Below are 20,912 nucleotides of genomic sequence, written 5' to 3' on the forward strand. Positions count from 1 at the left end.
GGCAGGAACAGAGAGACTTTATGATGGAGGTCATTCACACCCTCACCGAGACTATGACGGCTCAGGCAACTCAAATTGCTCAGGCTCTGCAGGCTGCACAAGCTATGCAGGCGGCACAGGTTGCTCAGGCAGCACAAGCAGCGCAGGCGGCTGCGCGTGATCCTCCTATCGACGTTGGTTCAAACACGGACGGTGTTTCCTTTGAAAGGTTCCTGAAGTTGGATCTGCCAACTTTTTCAGAAAAGGCAGACCCAGAGGCTACCGAGAGATGGGTCGAAGAAATGGAGCGAGCATTTGGCGTCCTACCTGTCCCCGAGGACAGAAAGACACCTTTTGGCATGTACCATCTGAAAGGCGATGCCAAGAAGTGGTGGAACACCCTGCGAAGGGTGAAGTTCGCCGATTGGGACGAGATCCCCTGGGAGACATTCAGGGAAGAGTTTCTGGACGCATACTTTCCTGCGTACGCCGAGGAACAGATGCAACGGGAGTTCCTTGATTTGACTCAGGGAACCATGAGTCTGGTAGATTACACTACCAAGTTTTGAAATCTCGAGAGGTACTGCCCGAACCTCTTCAAGAATGAGAAAGTGAGGGCGACGAAGTTTGTGCACGGACTAAAGGATGGGTTACGAACTCACGTCCTGTCAGGTCGGCCTCCTACCTTGGTCGATGCTATCGAGTCAGCCACTGTTTTGACCAAGGACTGAGAGAGGTCTAGGAATGTATCACAAAAGGGAGGCACAAATGGAGGGGATGCTTCGGGCGGAAAGAGGAAGAACCCACCTACAGGCGGAAAGACTCAGGGTTGCAAGAAGCAGCGAACCCATGGGGGGCAACAACAAGGAAAGGCCCCGCCAACATGTCGTAAGTGCGGCGAGAACCATCCACTAGGTTTTTGCCCATTGTTCAAGGGAATTTGCTATCAGTGCCGGCAGCCAGGGCACATTGCTCCTTTTTGTCCGAACAAGCCAGCGGCTCAGGAAGAACAACAACCACCTCAACAGCAGCAACACATACCTCGACCGCAACAAGGTCAGTGGAGGACTAACGGGATGGTTTATGCTGTTACGACAACCACACAGGACGATCAGACTGATCTGGTCTAAGGTATCTTCTTAGTTGTCAATTGTTAGGACTCGTGTGATAATTGAATTTGGTACTACTCACATTTAGTACATTTTAATTTCGCGGACGAAATTCTTTTAAGGGGGTAGAGATGTAATAACCTCAATTTTTGACAACTATTTGTTTCAATTTATTTGAAAATAATGGGTATTTTTCTAAATTTGGGCCTCAGATCCACATTTCGGATCTAAGATCCATAAAGTGGTCTTTATATCCACATCTAAAATAAAACTAATAATAACAATAATAATAATAAATGAATACAATTTTAATTTTTAAAATTAATCCGAGGATCCACAGTTGGATCCATTTGGATCCAACTTGTGGATCCATATCGTTTGGGGTCGGGTTACGGGTCTCGGGTCCGGACCCGAGCCACGCCCCTGTGTAAGCAGCCTTTTAAAGAAAAGGGGCAACCCGATAAGGGTTGCCCGATAAAGATGTAACCGAAAACAAGAAAGGCGCAGGGGGGGGTTACGCAGGGCGTAACCGACCCCGCGCCTCTCGGCAAGAGGGGAGGGGGGTCTGGGCCGATAAAAGGAGTGGAGAGAGGGTTTTTCCCTCTTCACTCAGTCTCTCTCTCTCTGTCTCTCTCTCTCTCTCTCTCTGTCGAGTTGGGTGCGCATCGGAGAAATAGGGCACGCCGAAAAACCTGTGGCAAACAGCAGCCGAGTCTACCTGTCACGACAGCAGTGAGGGGCGACTCCAGCCAGCTCGGTACTCCCGCCACAGCAGCCTCCGATCGCTGGAAATTTCTCCAAAGAAGGTACGATACTTCATTGGATCTTGGTGAGGGATCGAACAGGGGTTCGATCCTGTGTATGGTTTCGAGATGAGAAAGTCCGGGGGGGGGTTCAGTAGCAACCCAATCGATTTGGGGATTTTGCTGTCAACCCCATTTCGGAACCCAAGTTAATGGTTGGGGGTTTTCAGTTTTTCGATTTGGGGTCTATTTTTCAGTAAGGGTTTCCTATTTGGGGGGCCCGATAAATCCAAGTTTATCAAGAAGTGGAAATTTAAATCTTGACTGTACCAAGTAATGCTATACAGAGTTACCTAAGTTTACCTGCCACTATTGTTGTGCATATATTGATAGGCATAACGGGGTTCTGGAGTTTTTCGTAACCCTGTTGGCAGTAGGATAGCGGAATACAATTTGAATGGTGAAATTTCTGTTAGCCGAATCTTTTAAGTCTATTTCTTGTAAAATGTTCAGAGTAGGGTTTGCGGTACCCCCGCTATGTAAATCTTTAAATCCTTGGGTCATTGATATCTATTAATAGATTTGTTGCTACTTGTTATTTTAGTGTTTTCTTTTCTATCTGACAAGAAAGTGAATCTTTATGTTATAGCATTCGTTAATAGACTTGGTTTCTTTTTTTTTATCAACATAGCTACTCATGTACTATCATTGACAGATATTCAGTCAGAACTTAGACGATTGAGTTCCCTGTTATCTATTCACACCTGTGTTGTTATTGATCGACACTAAATCTGGACACTTATGTGTTAACTACCCGTACTAGAGTTGATCCTAATCAATCTTGTGTTTGTATGCTCTCTTGTTATGTTGATCAACAAAATAAATGGGAGCTAAATATTCATCTGAACCTAATAATAGACCCTTGTATTTGGACGTGTGGACTGTTATGAAGCAATGCTGCCGGTCCCAAAATCAGTCCTGATTTAACAAGCACCCGCTGTTATTTCAGGACATACTGTCTATGCCCATGAGTTGTTTTAAAGTAGCTCAAGCTGGTTCTTGAGTGTGGCTTAAGCACCAAATTTGTAAGATGCAACGTGGAATTATTGAACCATAACTTGAAAATTTCAGCTACGTCTAATAGTGTTCGTTATACACTGTTCAGGAAGGATGGACACATAAAATCTGAAATTTTATATGTGAGGTGTCTTGCCTTGTTGTCTCTAGTTGACCATTATGTTCCTGTTTAGAATTCCATGTGTTATTTAAAGGCTTGCTTATTGGTTTGCTATGAAAGCCTATGAGTACCCTTGACTGATATGAATTAGTTTTAATAAAAATGTGTTTCAGCTTTAATGAATATTGTGCATGATCTAAATTCCGATATGAATAAAGGCAAAAAAAAATCTTGGAACCTACGTACACTTATATATGTGTCAAGAACAGGCTGGAATGTTATTTAGAAGAAGGTTATGTAACTGTTATTGTTATGTTTATGGTACTCATGAATGTGAGCATGATCCAGTTATTGATAATTCTTCTTGGGTAAGAATACTTGAATTGTGCACTCACACACTCAAAGAAGACATACTTTGATTAATATCCGTATGTGATATAGGTGACACACACATAGAGGAAATGCATCTATTTAATAAACGACATGCATATAGTTGGATTATGATTGCATGAGTGCACATGCTTTTGGCATTTTGGCTTAGTGTTATGAATAAAACACTATCTTAGTTTTATTATGTGATGCATTGATGACCTAAATGGACCATCACCGACCTGAAGAGTCGTGGGTTTGGTTTTCTTTCACATATGTTTTTAACTGCATCACTAAAACCACATAAGATGGTTTGACACATTACTACACTGTTCTAGTTGATTATACGGGCTGGAGTTCCGTAAGGGTTCCTGCAAGGGAGGATGCGGGTTTTCACTTTACTTTTGCATATGGTGTTGCAAACTTAAATAATTAACTTTAATAAAAATATAATGAATAAGAACAGTGTAATATACATTCTGGGATATCTCATCTGGAGTATGAGAATCTTAGAGATCCGGTCTTGAGGAGACTGTGATGATACAAAAAACTTTGTGTGTTGTAATTTGGTCCCCTGAACCCGATATTGAGGTTCTTTCTCCTGGCCACGGTTTTAGAGAGAGTCTGTCACTTTACCCGGGAGTGGTGTGTTTGACACAACTGTTGTTTATGGTACCAAGGAAGTGGCATTTGTGGGCGTGGGGTGTCCCTTGTGTCCCCGACATTAGATGTGGAGGTCTAATGTTCCTAAGGTGATTCAGTCGAGGGCTAAGTTGGAACCCAGTAATAAAATACAAATTTGTGTGTTAAGCTACCCTGGAAACCTACTTGACCTCGAGGATTGTACTTGTTTGGTGTATCCACGGGCAACGGTAATTAAAAAGAAGAACTTAAAGTTGTGTGCATTTAATAGGGCATGCATATGGAAAGATGAGACTTAAATGAAAGATAACAGAAGAAATCATGCATTGCACGTAATCATGCATTTTCTTGTTATGCATTAGATCATGCATGTTTGAATCATTCTCTATATCATGACATGATTTGGTGATAGCATATGATTTACTTCTTAAAATCATGTTGCAAGGTTTGGTTATTTAGTTCTTGATAAATGATATTGCTTTATTGTTCTTGACTGGTAAGCATATGTAATTGTTGGTAGGTATGGATATTTGAATGCTGCAAATTTTATATCTGCACACACTCAAATCATTGCATGAAATCTTATCCATGTTCTTTGTCTCACCTGGTTTCTTTAGAAGTAGTTGTGCTCAGAATTTCGGTTCTGACACCCTACTTTGTTAGTTTTTCACAGGATATGGTGAACAGTGAGGTTGGACTGGCTACTGGGGATGAATGTGAGTCATACTTGGGCTTGTCAGCTTCAGCAGGGGACATAGTGGCTTTATTTTTGCTTCTTTTAAGTTTTTTTTAATTTCTGCAGTTGTTACTTCACTTTTGAGTTGTGTATGAGACTCTTATTGGTTCATTAATAAAAGAGTTTTAGTTGGTTAATTATGGATGGCAAATATAAGTTCATTTGTGGTGTTTGGGTTATCCAGTTGAAATTGGAACTGTGAGGACCCCAGGTCTCTGAAAAGGGTATGGATTGGGGTCGTTACAGTGAGTCTACAACTCAGTAAGTTCACATTTACAAATAAGACATGATTGTTACAAATGTAGCAAGTTCTAAACTCCTAATCTTAGTTTAATTTACTAATTAAGCATATATGTTGATTATGGATTTTATCCCCCCTCCCTCTAATGTTTCCGATCGTCATTTTTAAAATAGACACTTACATTCTACTCTAATCGGCTATTCCGAAAATAGCCTCTTTGGGCATAGAAACCCATGTAGACAAATCAAAGTCTACAGTGATGGTCAAACATATGAACCACTCACAACATAGTCCAAATCGACCCAGACTATGGACTTACAATCATTGTAGCTTGCTCGCCGATTGCAAATCGAGATCCTAAAAATGTTCATCAGTAGCCTGAAAATACTCATCAGTAGGCCGAAGAGCTCGAGAGGATATACCTGCTCCCAAGGTATCCGATGAGCTATACATGCACCCAAGGTTTGTGGTTTATGCTACATCCTACATGTGTTTATTAGACTATATTTTTAACCCCTAAGGGTTACCTAAGAATTTTTGAACAAATTCTAAGGTACTAACGAGGTATACATACTCCAAACAATGCCCTAAATCATGTCTCACCTAGTAGAGTTCTTTATCATGCTATGTATTGTTATCCTATGTGCATTATTCTTTCAACTTTTATTTCTTCATGTTGATGCATTATACAACCACCGAGGTATTTTCACTAACTACTCTTAACATGTATTAATAGATACATGTCACATTTCTAAGGATAACAACCTATCACAGAGTCAACTCGTTACATCACGATATTTACAATACCCCTCCCAAGGCATAAGCATGACATTCTCATGATAAGTCCTATCCTGAAACTCTGAAACTGTACTCTCATTTATAAAGTCGAACATCCACATTTAGCAACATTTTCTATTCATCAATGTCATGATTTGCTCTATACATGATACATTCATAATCTAAAACATGTCATAAGTTAAAAAAACATGTAATATGTGTTAACATTTTTAAGCATCATACTGAACATCAAAATTATGGATTCCTAAGCATGCTACTTAGTTATTTTGTTCAAAACATGATAACAATAGTATACTTATAACACATGGAATCACATTGCAAGATGCCTAAACTAACTAACATGTATTTTATTTAACTAAAGAGGAATTTGCAAATGTTCACTTACCTGGAACACTTAAATTCTAAATCTAAGGAATAACCTTAGTATTCTCGCAAATTCTAATATGAAATAGATAAAAAATCCCATATCATTATTTAGAATCTCATCTTATGTAAAATTATAAAAATGCTCCTAAGCTTCTATGCCAAACTGTGATTCAATTTTCTCATAGTTTGCCATCATGTCCTATGCTAATGAATTCTATTCGAAAAGAAGAAGCAAAAGATCCAAAAATCACTTAAATCTGATATCAAGATAAAAAGTTATGCCTAATCTAATAATCGGGCATAACAACGGCAAAGTAACTTTTTGACCATCTTTGGACTCAGAGAACTTTATCACAAAGTCATTCTCGTCCAGATTTAGTTCAATTGAATCTTTTGATTGAGTTTCAGATCCAAATCCAATCTTACTCTAATGTAGATCAGTTAAGTTTTTAAACATAAACCCAACTAGATCCTGAATCCGGTACGATCGATTCAAACCTTATTCATAATGGGTTTGGTACAAGTGTGGTGTCAACGATGGAAAGAGCTTGGGTTTGGGTTTGAACTGAACTCAACTGAAATCAATTTGTTTTGGATCCACCGTACATAAACAAGATCCAATTTAGATCCGAACCCAGATCTGACTTGTATTATTGGAAAACTGAAACATTCACAGTCTTGTGTTTCACCCAGTTCAATATATATATATATATATATATATATATATATATATATATATATATATATATATATATATATATATATATATATATATATATATATATATTAACTTGGACAACTAGATCTAGACCGAGTCGGTTTTGTCAATAGCAGACCCGACTCAATCTAGATGGAGTCAATGTGTCAAAAGCAGGCCCAATTCGGTATGGACTGAGTTGGTCTAAAAAAAAAGACCTGACTCTGTTTGGTACATTATTTTTTTTTCCACCTGACTCAATCTGAACCACATCCAGACCGAGTCGATTGGCCGACATGCTCGGGATGCCCAGACCAAGACGTTCAGGGTTAATACTGACCTGACTCAATCAGACACTAGACGCAGACCGAGTCAGACTATTATGAACCCGAGACCCATGCAGTCTCTTTTTTTTTCAGACTCAACTCGGTCTGGTTACCAGACTGAGTTGGTATGCAGTCAGACAGGACAGAGAGTTTTGTCCCCCTTCGATCAGACTTAGTCTGACGACATTCGGATCGAGACAGTCTAATTTTTGGGGTTGAGACAGAGAGTAGCCCTCTCTATACCTGATATTGTAGCCTCCGGCAACCATATGGTTGATTGCCGACGACTGAGACAAGGCAACCCCCTTGCCTCCCTCCATTATCGTGGCGAAAGTCTGCCCCCTCTTCCTTATGTTTTTTTTTTCATTCAGCAAAAGCAGGTGGTGAGAACAGAGGGGATGATCCCCTCTGTGCCTCCCCAATGAGGGCGGCAGGGACAGAGTCGATCCCTGGCCCCGCCCTTCTCTCTTTGACAGAGCCACTCTGTCAAGTCCTGCAATCATCGTGGTTGTCATTTTTTTTTTAAGGGAGAGAATCGACTTACTTGGCGGTGACGCTCTCCTCGCAGTTCCTTCTTCTCCTCTCCTGTCTCTTTCTTCTTTCTCTCTACTCAATCTTTCTCCCTTTCTCTGTCCCCTCTCTCTCTCACTCACAGCAAAATGGACACACAGAGAGGGGACTCATGGCTTTTATAAGCCATGTGTGGGGGACGTTTCCCCACCCCACCAATCCTCCTCTTCAAGAGGAGTTACCTCCCTCTCTCCCACTACTAAAATAGTGGAAGAGGGGGTTATCCTCTTAATTAGAGAGAGGAGGTTTGGCTCCTCCCTCTCCCCACTACCCATTTAATGGGAAAGGGGGTCCCACCTCTTTACACCTACCGAACCAGGTGGGTTCGAACCCACCTTGTTGGGTATTACAGAAGCAAATAATGACTTGGTAGGGTCCAATCGAATTCTAAAAGACATCTAAATGCCTTAAAGTTATAGAACAGCCAAATATCATAATTCATCAAAAAGATTAACAAAAGAAAACCGATTCATGCCGATTTGCAGTAAAAAATCGGTGATTCGAATCGAAATCAGCTGATTCAGGCATATTCCAACCGATTCTGATAGCATTGCCACGAGCAACCATGCATGAGACATTGGGTGCTGAAGACGGCATTTTTCTTTCAAACAATGACAGCGATCCGCGTGCAGGCACGGTTGCAGTGCCTGATTCTCCCACATAAATGACACGCGATGATGCCTCATGGAAGGTCGAAAAATTTCTCTTGTTGGCCCAACAAAAGGACCAACAACGATGACTACAATGACGACTTTGTTGAACAGTTTAACATAATACACGCATATAAAGACAATGCTTCGTTGTTTAAAATCCCGAACATAATGCCCCACCATTTGGATTAAAAAATGATCAGTTTTCTAAACAAACCAGACCTTGACCTATAAAAAAAACCACCTTACTTATAATCCATTTACAAAAAGTGCCATCATATTTTGACAATTACATTTAACTGCCTGCTTTTAGAATTTATGTTTCAAAAGGAACGCTTGGCCTTAAAAATGATTCACTTGACCATTGTATGGTCACACGAACTAAATGTTGATTTCTTCTTGAAAAGACCATAAGATGATATAAGATGAGTTTTTCTACAAAAAAAATGGACAAACGTGTTATCTTATAGCCCAAACATTGGGCAATTTTATTTTTGTTTATATCTGATAAGTTACGTAGCTACCGTAAATTACTCAATACTCATCAATCACACAGCTCGGAGAAACCTACCCTTCACAATAAAGCAAGGGAGACGAACATTACTTTAGTCCTGAAAAATAAGCACAAACGAATATCATTTAAAGAAGTGAAGCATAGTGACAGGTTTTAAGCGGAGAAAAAAAAAACAGTCAATAATTCGCAAGAAATTGACAATTTTACGGTCCTAGCATTTTTTATTGACAAAATATCATCTCAAATAAATAAATTAAAAAACTAGGAAAATGTATATGCAAAAGGAATACAATAATATGGTCATAAAAAGTATATCAAAGACTGGTTTTCCCTATATATAACTGTTAAACGCATAACCACTGCAATAAAAACATGATAACATGAAAAAAAAAAAGTCGCAATATTTATCACGCTGAAGCAAGAGAACGAGAAGCGTAAGAAACATATGAAGCAGAATGTAATTGGAATTATAAAGTATTATCGCCTTTAGGAACCTCAAAACATTAATAACTCGCGAATAGATACAAGGGATTGACGCCAACATATACAGACATATAACAAATTTCTTGAACATATAAGGAATGAACATGTTGCAAACATGTAAATTGTGTGGCAAAATTTGATTACTAGGAACCAACGCAGAGAGACGAACGCTGCCGCTGAGCTCTTTGTGATGCCTTCTGTGATCGCAAAACAAAAGCCAAGTCCGTTGTTGACACCATTGAGGCATATGAGAGAGAGAGAGAGAGAGAGAGAGAGATGAGGGGGATTGATGATAATGATCGAATATTGAACGCACGCTCCAGCCTTATTTTATCAAGTATAATGAACCTCAGTTTCATTCTGGCTTCTGCTTCTGGCAGCCCTTTCTCGGTCAGAGGAGCCATTGCGTCTCCTATCACTGTCCCTTCTGAATCGAGGTGGAGTTCCAGGAGCAAGACGCGAACTTTGAACAGGGTGAGTATCGGGATCGTACTTTTGGGATGCAAGGTAGGTGAGAGCTGTGACCACATCAGCTATCAGGGGGCGCATGGTGGGCTGTTCTTGGACACACATTGCAGCAACAGCAAGGGCTTGATACAAGCCCCTCACGGGGTACTGGCCCTGAAGTACCGGGTCTGCCATCTGCACGAATTTCCTTCTGTCTTTGAACAAAGGCCGAGCCTGAAAGTATCATAGATCCTATCAGTGAATGAAATAATTTAATCCACTTGGAAGAGCTTGGACTGAAGAGGTCAAATGGGAACTCACAGAGCTTTCTGTGAGTGCAGATTCAGCCAAAACACCATTTTAGAATCCATGCAAGTGTAATCGTCAAACATAACATAAAGATTTCAGATACACAATAGGAACTATCTGGCCTTAGGCAATTAGGTATATGTGCATTACAGGTCCCATGGTAAGAAACATTATCAAATCACATTCAGAGAACAATTGAACTTATCAGAGGGAGTGATACAAGGACCATTAACGCTTATTTTTATAATGAAGTAATGCGGGTGAAAGAAGAGAAGCTCATACCCATGCAACAAGATTGTGCTCTCCTGCAGCGCGAGAATTATCAATTGCTTTTCTTCCAGTAATAAGTTCCAAAAGGACAACACCAAAGCTGTACACATCAGACTTTAGAGTAAGTTGACCAGTCATTGCATACTCAGGTGCGCAATACCCATATGTGCCCATCACTCTTGTGGAAACATGAGTCTTATCTCCAACTGGTCCAAGCTTTGCTAGCCCGAAATCAGACAATTTGGGATGATATCCCTCTCCAAGAAGAATGTTTGAGCATTTCAAGTCACGATATATTACAGGAGGGTTAGCTTTGTCATGCAAATACTCCAAGCCTTTTGCTGCACCAGCTGCAATTTTCATTCTAGTATTCCAATCCAACCGTTTTTTATCAGAAGTAAGGTCTGCATGGACAAGAGATGAATTCTTTTTAGATAGTCAACAAGAGATGAATTAGAACTTAGTATTGCACAATGTCTATCAAAAACAACAAACTCTCCACACAAAGGAAAGAAGTACTAAGAAATAAGAAATTAAAAAAATAGGATTTTAGCAAAAGAGAGAAATGTACCATGTAGATGATCTTCCAATGATCCCAAGGGCATGTATTCATAAACTAACAACCTCTGATCTCCATCAGCACAATAACCAATCAGATTAACAAGGTTCTCATGATGAAGTAGACTTAGCATCAACACCTCCACAAGAAACTCCCTATTTCCTTGCAAGCCATTGCGGTCAAGCTGCTTAATAGCTACAACCTGTTCCAAGCAAAGATTGAAACCTCAATAGACATTGCCCTCTTTCCTTGACAGACATATAAATTTTTCTTAAAATATTCCCACTGTGCTTCTACAACAATGTGGCACGACACAGAAGTAGTGATCCACATCCATAACTGATTCAAATGAAACTTGTCAAGAAAGATGAAAAGGCAGGCTTTAGTCCTTTGGCAAACGACCAATCTCAAGCCTATAACTAGAAACTTAGAATCAGGGCAGAGCCCATCAATTCCCAAGAGGGGTTAACAAGTCTTCAAACACAGAAAACATCTAAAGTAGTGAAATTAGAATCAAAGGTCACTAGGAAAAGATAACTGCAATCTCATATCAACCAAATGGGCAAGCTTGCTAATCACTCGCCAAACTCACTTTTCAAGTTCACGGACTTGGGATACTTTGGATGAATCACCCATTTATCATGTACCCTTCGAGTTCTTTACAAAATTGAATCAGACCCAGTTTTAAGTTCACAGGAACTCTCATCAAAGCATCAAATTGAGCTGCCAGTGGTCACCAAGTCACAAGTGGTAGAGTGAATCTGACTGTTGAGGAAAGCATGATAATACCAACTCAATTAATACTAACAACTCCTCACAATCCATACAGGTGCATTCGATATCAACTGAAGACATTATGAATGAAAAAAAAGAATAAATAAATAAATAAACAACCCAATTGACAGTGTATGGCAAGATGGGCACAGTTCCAATTTTCGTTCAACCAAGCAGACCAGAAGAAAATGGCGATTGCAGAAAGAAACACAGAATAAATGAAAACAAAACGAACCTGATTGGTACTCTCCAGACGACCCTTATATACTCGACCAAAACCTCCCTCACCCAAGAGACAATCGGCTCTAAAGTTTTTAGTTGCCGCTGCCAATTCACGAAAGGTAAACGTCTGAGCAGCGATATGAGTAGATCCATCCTTAACCACCTTTTTCTCTAATGTTGGATTTGTTTTCAATTTGCCTAAGCAAAAAGAAAAATAAAAAGAAAACTCTGGTTAGTGTCATAAAAAAACATGTATGAATCTGCCAACAAACTGCTCTTTTCATGAACCATGATAAAATGAACATGAAATATGCCAACATTTATCTAAGTTCAGGCAAACCCTGTGCATTAACAAATCATGGTCTCCATGATCATATTCAAATTTCCAATAAAAACTCAAATTTCCATAAGCCAATTAGTGATCGTATAGTTTATGATAATTTCAAAGAAAGGGCGTGTGGCAATTATCAAACCGCCACCACCATCCCTTTTGTATTAATAAACTCAATTTTAGATCTAATCTCAAACGAAACACACGAAGAAAACTAAAGCAAGTTAAAGGAGCTAAATTTTTTAAAGAAAGAAATCAAATACAAAAAAATAGACATGATCGAAGCGTAATTCCTACTCAAAACACCACACCTAGAAGCTATCCTAGAAACCAATAAACTAAATAAACCAAAGCACACCAAAAAACCGTAAAACCACCCAGAAAATCGAAAGCATTGGAACCAAACCCCTAATTCCTGCAGAACGAGAACACCAGATGAAAGACCTCTCATGCCCACAAGCACCACAAAAAACATAACCATCAAAACGATCCCTTCATCAAGGAATGAAGAGCAAAAACAAAAAAAAAAGAAAAAGAAAAAAGAGGAAGCAGAAGAAGAGAACCCACTTTCCAAATAAAAAACCGCCGAAATCCCGCAACACGATCTAACGACGACCCAATTGAGGAAATGAGGAGAGGATTCTCGCCTACCTGAAGATGGCTTCTGATCGTCGGCTTTCTTCGCGAGCTTCTTCTTCTTCTTCTCCGAGCCTCCCGAACAAGGGAACCAACCCATCTAGAAGGATCTAGAACAATCGTAGGCGAATCAGAAGGAACAGAAGATCAAGAACTCGCGAAGAGCAAATGCCGACGATCCCGAGGAGGGAACTCTAGCACCCGAGCCGACTCCTCTCTCTCTCTCTCCCTCTCTCTGGCCTTCGCTCAGACGAGCGAGAGACAAACCCTCGCTTTTGTCTAGCTCAGCTTTTTCCTATTTTACGTTTTTTTCCTTAAAAAGATTTTATTTCTATTGGTTTTAATTTTCGGTGATGCCATTGATTATTTAGATGGGTCGGACCCAATCTGGATCTGGATATGTCCAAATCATGATTCATTATGTCTACCTTATTTGGACTTGGACTCCGGAATATGACAAATGTCGGCCATTTTTTGGAAATCTCCCGCTCTTTTTTAAAGATTTTCAAAAACTGATATAATCCCGAGAAAAAATGTTAAAATTTCACTCATTTTGAAAATATCGTGCTTTTTATCACGATATTGTCATGTTATTAATGTGAATATTTATATTTTTTATATGTTTTTAATGTTTTTCTTATATTTTTTAATATTTTTAAAATTTAACTACACAGATATTTTCTCACGATTATTTTGAGAAAAACATTTTTTAAAAAATTATCTTGAGATTTTTCTTTGATGACAAATAGCTAGCAAAGTTCTGCTTGAAAGTACACCTTTTTTCATTAAAAGTTCATAAACCCCCAAAAACAAAAGAGGAACTCCCAGCACGTTTGCAATCTATGTCACATGGATACGACCATTCTAATGAAGTTTTCAATGCAACTAACATACAAGAAGATGCGAGTCCTTTTTTTTATTTTTGAGAAAACAAGAAGATGCGAGAGTCAAAATGGAGTATCCATGTGACGTAGTTTGCAATATACCTTGTGAAAATTAAATTTTCATAGAGCACATTTGCAAGCAACTGATAAAGCACCACTTTCGTACGTTTCTAAGAAAAGGAATCTCAACTCAGCCATTTTGTCTAAGTGCTTGCAAACTTGAGAGTGGATTTCCAGAGATGTTGGCAAGTGTAAGAGGGTTGATGATGCTTAGGGATGGCAGTGGGGCGGGGTGGGGCGGGGGACAAGGTCCCCACCCCCGCCCCGCCTCAAGATTTTATCCTCCACCCCCGCCTCCATCCCCGGCGGGGAATGGATTTTATCCTCCATCCCCGCCTTCATCCCCGTTTCATGTCCTCCATCCCCGGTTCAAACGGGGATGAGGCGGGGCGGGGCGGGGATATTGCGGGGAAAAGTGGTCGGGGCGGGGTTGGGGCGAGGATCGTGGCGGGGACGGGGTGGGGAAAAGTGCACGCCCATGCCCGCCCCGGACGGGGATGGATTTTAACCTTCGTCCCCGCCTCCATCCCCGTTTCATACCCTTCATCCCTGGTCCAAACAGCGTGAGGCGGGGCGGGGCCCCGCTTTCCCCCGGTCCACTGCCATCCCTAATGATGCTTGGAAACCTGAGAAAGTGGGTCATGGGTGAGTCTAGTACCTAAGACTGGCTTTCTCAAGAAGCGAGATATTTAGAGATTCGATTTGCTTACCTAAAATTTGCACTTTAAAGCAAGAAAAGAACTTACCTAAGTAGGAAGGGGATACTCACTAACTTAAGTTAGATTAAGAAAGTCGATTCTTAGGCAAGGAAAGATCGACTTACTTACGCTTACTTACCCACCATAAGAAAGTCAAACTTTGAGCTTTCTCAGAAGTGATGGCTCATCCCACCTGTGACCAAAGCAAAAGTTCTGGGATCCGTTCTCTTCAAACTATCGACAAAATAAGCTTCTTTTGAGATGGAAATTTATCAGTTTTTGTATTCAAATCACGTGGAGTTATAGATCCAGAGCATGTAAGTTCCACTTGATTTCAAAGAAACAAAATTTCAATTACACCTTATTTCCAAAGTTAAACTGAATTAGACCGGAGGCATATATTATTTTCCATGCTTTTTGTAATTCATTTATCATGCTTTCTTTTTCCATATGAGCTTTTTCCAATGAAAAATATTTTTAATCATGTAATTCATCTTCACGCAATGTTATTATAAACAAAAAATGATCATATTGTACCGAAAAAATGACATTTCCCAAAATTTTCTACAAGTTTCGAAATCCACCCCATGTCCAAATTAGCAAATGCCTGACCTTTTTAGGACCTTTTTATTATTTGCATGAGCGAACCTCATGAGGTTCACATGATATATAGGTACGATGTCCCAAACTCGTAACCTCTCACTAAAACATACATTCTCACAATGATTTCATGAACCTCACGAAGTTTGCATAACCAAATTTGTGAACCTCCTATAAGTGAAATTAGCATACCTTCATAAATATTGTATAAAATTTGCATAGCTACCGTGTGAATCTCCTTTAAGTAATTGATCATCAAAGAGGTTTGTAAATGTGTTGTGACATTTGCATATTAATATTTGTGAATATCCTTGACCTTCGCACTCTAGTCGATCTCCGCAAATAAGGTACTACTTTCACATATATAGTAAGACATTCACGAGCTACCATGTGAATCTCTTTTAAGTAAATAATCCTTAAGGTGGTCCGCAAATATGTGGCAATATTCGCATATAATTTTTGTAAATATTCTCGATCTTTGCACTCTTATATGAAGATCACAAATATTGTGTAACTTTCGCAAATAATATACGACCTTCATGAAGAGTGCTTCCAAATCTCCCTGGACAACATTCTCTTAATGGAGTACATTCACAAATATGGTGCTACATTATGTGAATGCCCTCAAGTTCACAAATAATGGTATACATTCCCATAAACATCATGTAGACCTCCCTATCCTTGCATCACAGTGTATGAATGTCTTCAATTTGCAAATAATGAAGTACATTTTCTTAAACTTTATGTGAAAGTACCGACATTTGCACAAGACGGTATGATGCACATTTGCAAGCAGATGTTGTGAACCTGACAACCTTCGCATGTAAGATGCTTGTGGGTCTCACTTAAGTATACAGTAATTTAAGTTGAATAACGACTTTCGCAACTAATGAAGTACATTCGCATAAACATCATACAAATGTCCTCAATTTCGCAAATAATGGAGTATATTCGCATAAGCATCATACAAACCTCTCTATCCTCGCATCACAGTGTACAAATTGCAAATAATGAAATACATTTGCATCACTTTGTGCGAATGTCCTTCAATTTGCAAATAATAGAGTACATCTGCATAAACATCATGCAGACCTCTCTATCATCACATCACAGTATGTGAATGTCCTTTATTTTGCAAATAATTGAGTACATTCTCATCACTATGTGCAGACCTCCCTATCCTCGCATTAGAGTGTGTGAATGTCCTCCAATTTGCACGCTGTGATGTGTGAATGTTGTATAGAAGTCATTATATATAACATTCAGAAAATCACTTGTTGTATATTCAAATCATATACATTAAAAAATTCACATAAAAAAAATTCATTAATTGTTATACATTAAATTCAAACATTCACACAAATCATATACATTTAGAAATGATATTTAAATTCAAACATTATAACTTCACACAAGTTGTATATCCATTCAAATTTATAAAAATCTTTAATTACAAAAGTTACAAGTATTCAAATTTAGAAATATACATTGAAGCTATAACATTCATACAAAAAAAATCAATTACAACTTCAATTACAAAAGTAGCATGACTTAAATAAAACCATTGTAATGATTTATGAAAGTAACAAAACTCAATTATAATTATTTAAAAAACATTGTTTACTAAATTACAAAGATCGACAAACAATGTTAACAGAAAACAAAAGTCATTGTTGTGGATGCGTTAGGCATATTCTTATCTCCTCGATAACCTGATCCTTATTAGCGATTAGGTCAACCTGAGTTCGTATAATAGACTCCTTTGCTTAAGGTAAATCCTTCAACATGTGGATTTCATCTCTTACAAGAGCTAACTCTCCAACCACTCCACTTGTAGTCCTTATGTGATTTAGACTCCTTGCCCCAACTTCCTCATCTTTTTCCTCAATGCCCCTCTTTACAGAGGGACTTCTTTCAAACTCTAGGTTGTCAACAGCTACGTCCTCATCTTCAAAGGTAGGTACCATGGATGTCAAGTCATTGTAAAGTCAGTCATTATGTTTGGTTTTAAACAACGTGGAGTAATCTTTTATTTGCCAAGAGAAAGCCCAACACCAAGCATGGTATCGTTGAAAAACACATTATGAAAAGGTGTATGACTGAGGTCACGATAAGCTTCCCGTCAATGTTGGACCTACTGCAGCAAATGAAGAAGGAACACCAGACCATGCGGCAAGTGCTTTGACCTGATTTCCCATGGCAGAGAAGTGCTTGAGGAGCATGTCAAACTTTCGACATAAAAATCAACTCTGAGGTTGCAGTTCGATGACTAAGCCAATGAAAATCATTCGAAAGCAACCAAGACACAGTCCCATGGTGTGTGCAAGTCACTGGTGCACATGGCAATCTTGCAGGCCACCTATAGCAGTGACCTTTAGAGGCCCCAAACTCGGCAAGACAGCTCACGAGAATTGAAAACTTTGTTGGTATCTCGACTAATGAAAAAGACTCCTTCTCCAACATGCAATTCAACCCCGTGGCCACAACATATCGACCAACCTAATGAGCGAGACCTTGTCATCATTCTTGAGGTCAACACAATTCTCAAAAAACCATTGGAAGAGGAGCAAGTGGACCCACAAGCGCAACAAGGTGTTTCACTCAGGCAAGTAGAACAAACTCTTGTTTCCTATCTCCCAAACTCTCATGATGCGATGAATAATATATAAAAGTAAAGTATAAGCCTAATGAATACCCGCGAGAGTAGACTAGAGTTCATAGCTTGATGGCAAGAACAATGCATCGAACCCCCGCTCTAGTTGATAGATTTTCATGCTTGTATGACCAATCGATGGCATATTATTTATGCCTCTATAACGAGCTTATGCATGGTGTGGAGAAACCTCATTACGAGCTTTCTCATGCTCGTCATGAACGGGACCCAAAGCTCATACCCATGATGGATGGGGACCCTTGCAATGACCAAGATGTAGGAGGTGGAAGTGCCTACTCTTTCGTGTGCACCAGAAAGCTCTTCCCACTGAGCATCGTGAGAAAGAAGCTTTGCATATGGGCTAGGCCATAGAAGCTACTAAGGATGGATGACTCACCCTTCAAGGACCTTGACTTGAGCATGTTCCCAGCTGCATTAAAGTCATACTATCCTATCAGTCTATTCTCAACCCTTGCAAGCATTCCATCCCCAAACCTAAACCCAAGTGTGTCCAACCTGAATTTGGAAGAAGCCCAAAACCTTCCTACTTCAAAAATTTACATAGCTCAACTCGTGAGGAATCTAGGTCTAAGATTCAGATCTAAGGTTCTTCAGTATGTGTTTAGTCTATTCCCAAAAATTTACTATTTATTGAGTTCTCATTTTAAAGAACTCAATTTTTTAGTCCAACTGGTCGGTACCCAGACCCAGTCGGTCATGCACAAACCTGAATTTTCTCATAATTTCAAAAAATCAGATATCCCTATTCCAGTGGCCTTTGACACTTATTTTTTTTACCAAACCTTTCCTTATGTGTCTAGAGTCAACCCTTAAAATTCTAGAATTTTATGCTGCACCATTGGGGAGAACTGAATTTTCTTCCCAAGTCTGTCTAAACCAAAACCCAATCCAATCTAACCCTTATCCCTGCTTCCTATTCCCGAACTCATATTTGTCGAACCCAGTGGAGTTAGGGCCTGGTTTTTTTCACAGGATCTTCCTCCACATGTCTTGAACTCCTTTGGAAATTTTAGGATTTTTCTTCTCAACCATTTAAGAGTTATGATTTTCTTCCCAAAACTTGTTGGGTCTCAATAGAACCAATTTTTCTGTTCAGCCAATTTGACTCTCTTGACCATAGTTTGAGCCTAAGTCGCCTACCCGAGTTAGACCATGTTCTATTGATCCTCTGTGTTTTGGAGTTCTTTCCTTAAGGGATGGATGGTGGAAGCTTCTTCCTTACACTTCACATGGTTGCCTCTATGAAAGCAAGGTTAGAAGGTAATGTCTTTACTTGGTCGGAAGGAGCCGAGCTCGCTTTCGAGGAGCTCAATCAAGAGATATGTGAGGCCCCTGTAACGACCACAATTCATCCACATTGAGAAGTGATTTTTTTTTTCTTTTAAACAATTACAGAAACCAAAACCTAAGGATCTAGGGCCTCACAAACTTAACAACTTCTAAACCACAAGGAATCTTTACATTGAACCCAAAAATCAAATAACTAACTTTATTAATCAATAATAAAAGTCTAAGAACAAAATTAAATTAATGTCTAAAATCATAGAGCCACACTGTCCAAAAATATCAGAAGTGGTCATGTAGTCTTATAGGCTCCCTATAACAGTCATCTCATCATTGAGCTTTAGACTCTGTGAAAATATAGGAAGTATGGGGTAAGAATCAAAGATTCTTTGTACGAAATCCTCTAATAAATCAAATAAGCAAGAAAAAGCATAAACTAAATTCATGCAAATTTTTCAGTGGAATAAAACTACGATAATCTCGTAATTCAATTATCATTCAAACTATTATCATGCATTAATAATATCCCACAGGGAATAAAAACAAGTAAGAATACATGAACTAATGCAAAATAGTAAATATGCATGATTCTAATGCACATGCATAAATAACTTATTAAGTTATTATCTGAGTTTTCTTTGCATGCATGTCTCTATTATATGCACACACATTTAGTTCTACTTTTCATTAAAACCCACGAATACTCAAAATAGTCACAACAATTCCTGAAGTCCAAGATAGGTTCCTAGCTGTAGCTTACACATAATTTGTATTTTATTACTGAGTTTTACACTTGTTCCTTAATCGATATTAAGAATCAGCACCTTCTATCAAAATATTAGAAATTAACATCTAATGTCAGGACACTAGGAAAATCAACATCCACTGATGCCACTTTTTTGGTATACCAATAACAACAGCAGTGACTACAACAACACCTCCAGACAAAGAACTCTAAGCGCATAAAAGTTTGAGATTTTTTATTTTGATGCACTTTAATCTCCTTACTCCAAAGCTTGCATCAACTTGTCCCATGTTGAGTATTTTCAAGTGGCCAATAATTTCCAAAGACTTTGAAGCATAAATAGGACATGGGTCATGACTTGAGAAATAGAGAGAATAATATGGTAATAATGATAGAAATGAGTGAAATGACATTGACATTTTTTTTGTGGTAAATGATTTGTTTTCTTTGAACTTTTAGTATCACGATTCTCAAAAGGGATAACAAAGAAAGATGGATATGGAATCCTTAAACATGAGGCTCAAAGTAAAACAAAGAAAGTTGGATATGACATTCTCAAACTTGAGGCTAAAACAAAAGGCAAGGTGTAAGGGATCTTGGTTATTTCTTTCTTAAGATCTTCAATTGTAGAGGAAGCATTGAAACTTTAAGGCCCATGTTCACTATTTTTTTCTCTTTTCAATAATGCTCCTTTTTTTCTCTGCAATGATGCTCTTCTTTTTTAAACATAAGGGATGACATGAACACATTCTTTCTTTAGCACTTTTCTTATCTTTTATTCTTTTTGCAACACCTTTTTATGAGACTTATTTATTCATGCTCCTCTTCATATGACAAAAAGATGTGCCCCAAGATAAAGCCAGAATGGATAAGTTTTACTTTGTACAATGAAGTAACTATCTTAGTCCCTTTCAGAGATTTTGAAAATAAGGCTTGGAAGCAGAAGGTACCGAGGCATAAAATGGATAAATCTGTATAACCGACCAAAGGAGGGGATAAAAAGCAAGGACAAAGCAGAA

General features: G+C 38.9%; 1 protein-coding gene across 1 annotated transcript; it reads right to left on the reverse strand.

Annotated features, from left to right (window-relative positions):
- Positions 1 to 9,363: 9,363 nt before the first annotated feature.
- On the reverse strand, positions 9,364 to 13,219 carry LOC149823476 (putative serine/threonine-protein kinase PBL7). The gene is made up of 5 exons (XM_090018856.1): positions 12,964 to 13,219; positions 11,995 to 12,179; positions 10,998 to 11,187; positions 10,439 to 10,830; positions 9,364 to 10,081 (listed from the first exon to the last, which is right to left on the reverse strand). Exons 1-5 carry the CDS (start codon positions 13,046 to 13,048, stop codon positions 9,734 to 9,736), a joined length of 1,200 nt encoding a protein of 399 aa, XP_089874982.1. The 5' UTR covers positions 13,049 to 13,219; the 3' UTR covers positions 9,364 to 9,733.
- Positions 13,220 to 20,912: the final 7,693 nt, after the last annotated feature.

This window comes from Nuphar pumila, chromosome 10 (assembly GCF_984573655.1).
Source record: "Nuphar pumila chromosome 10, dmNupPumi1.hap1.1, whole genome shotgun sequence".
Taxonomy (NCBI): domain Eukaryota; kingdom Viridiplantae; phylum Streptophyta; class Magnoliopsida; order Nymphaeales; family Nymphaeaceae; genus Nuphar; species Nuphar pumila.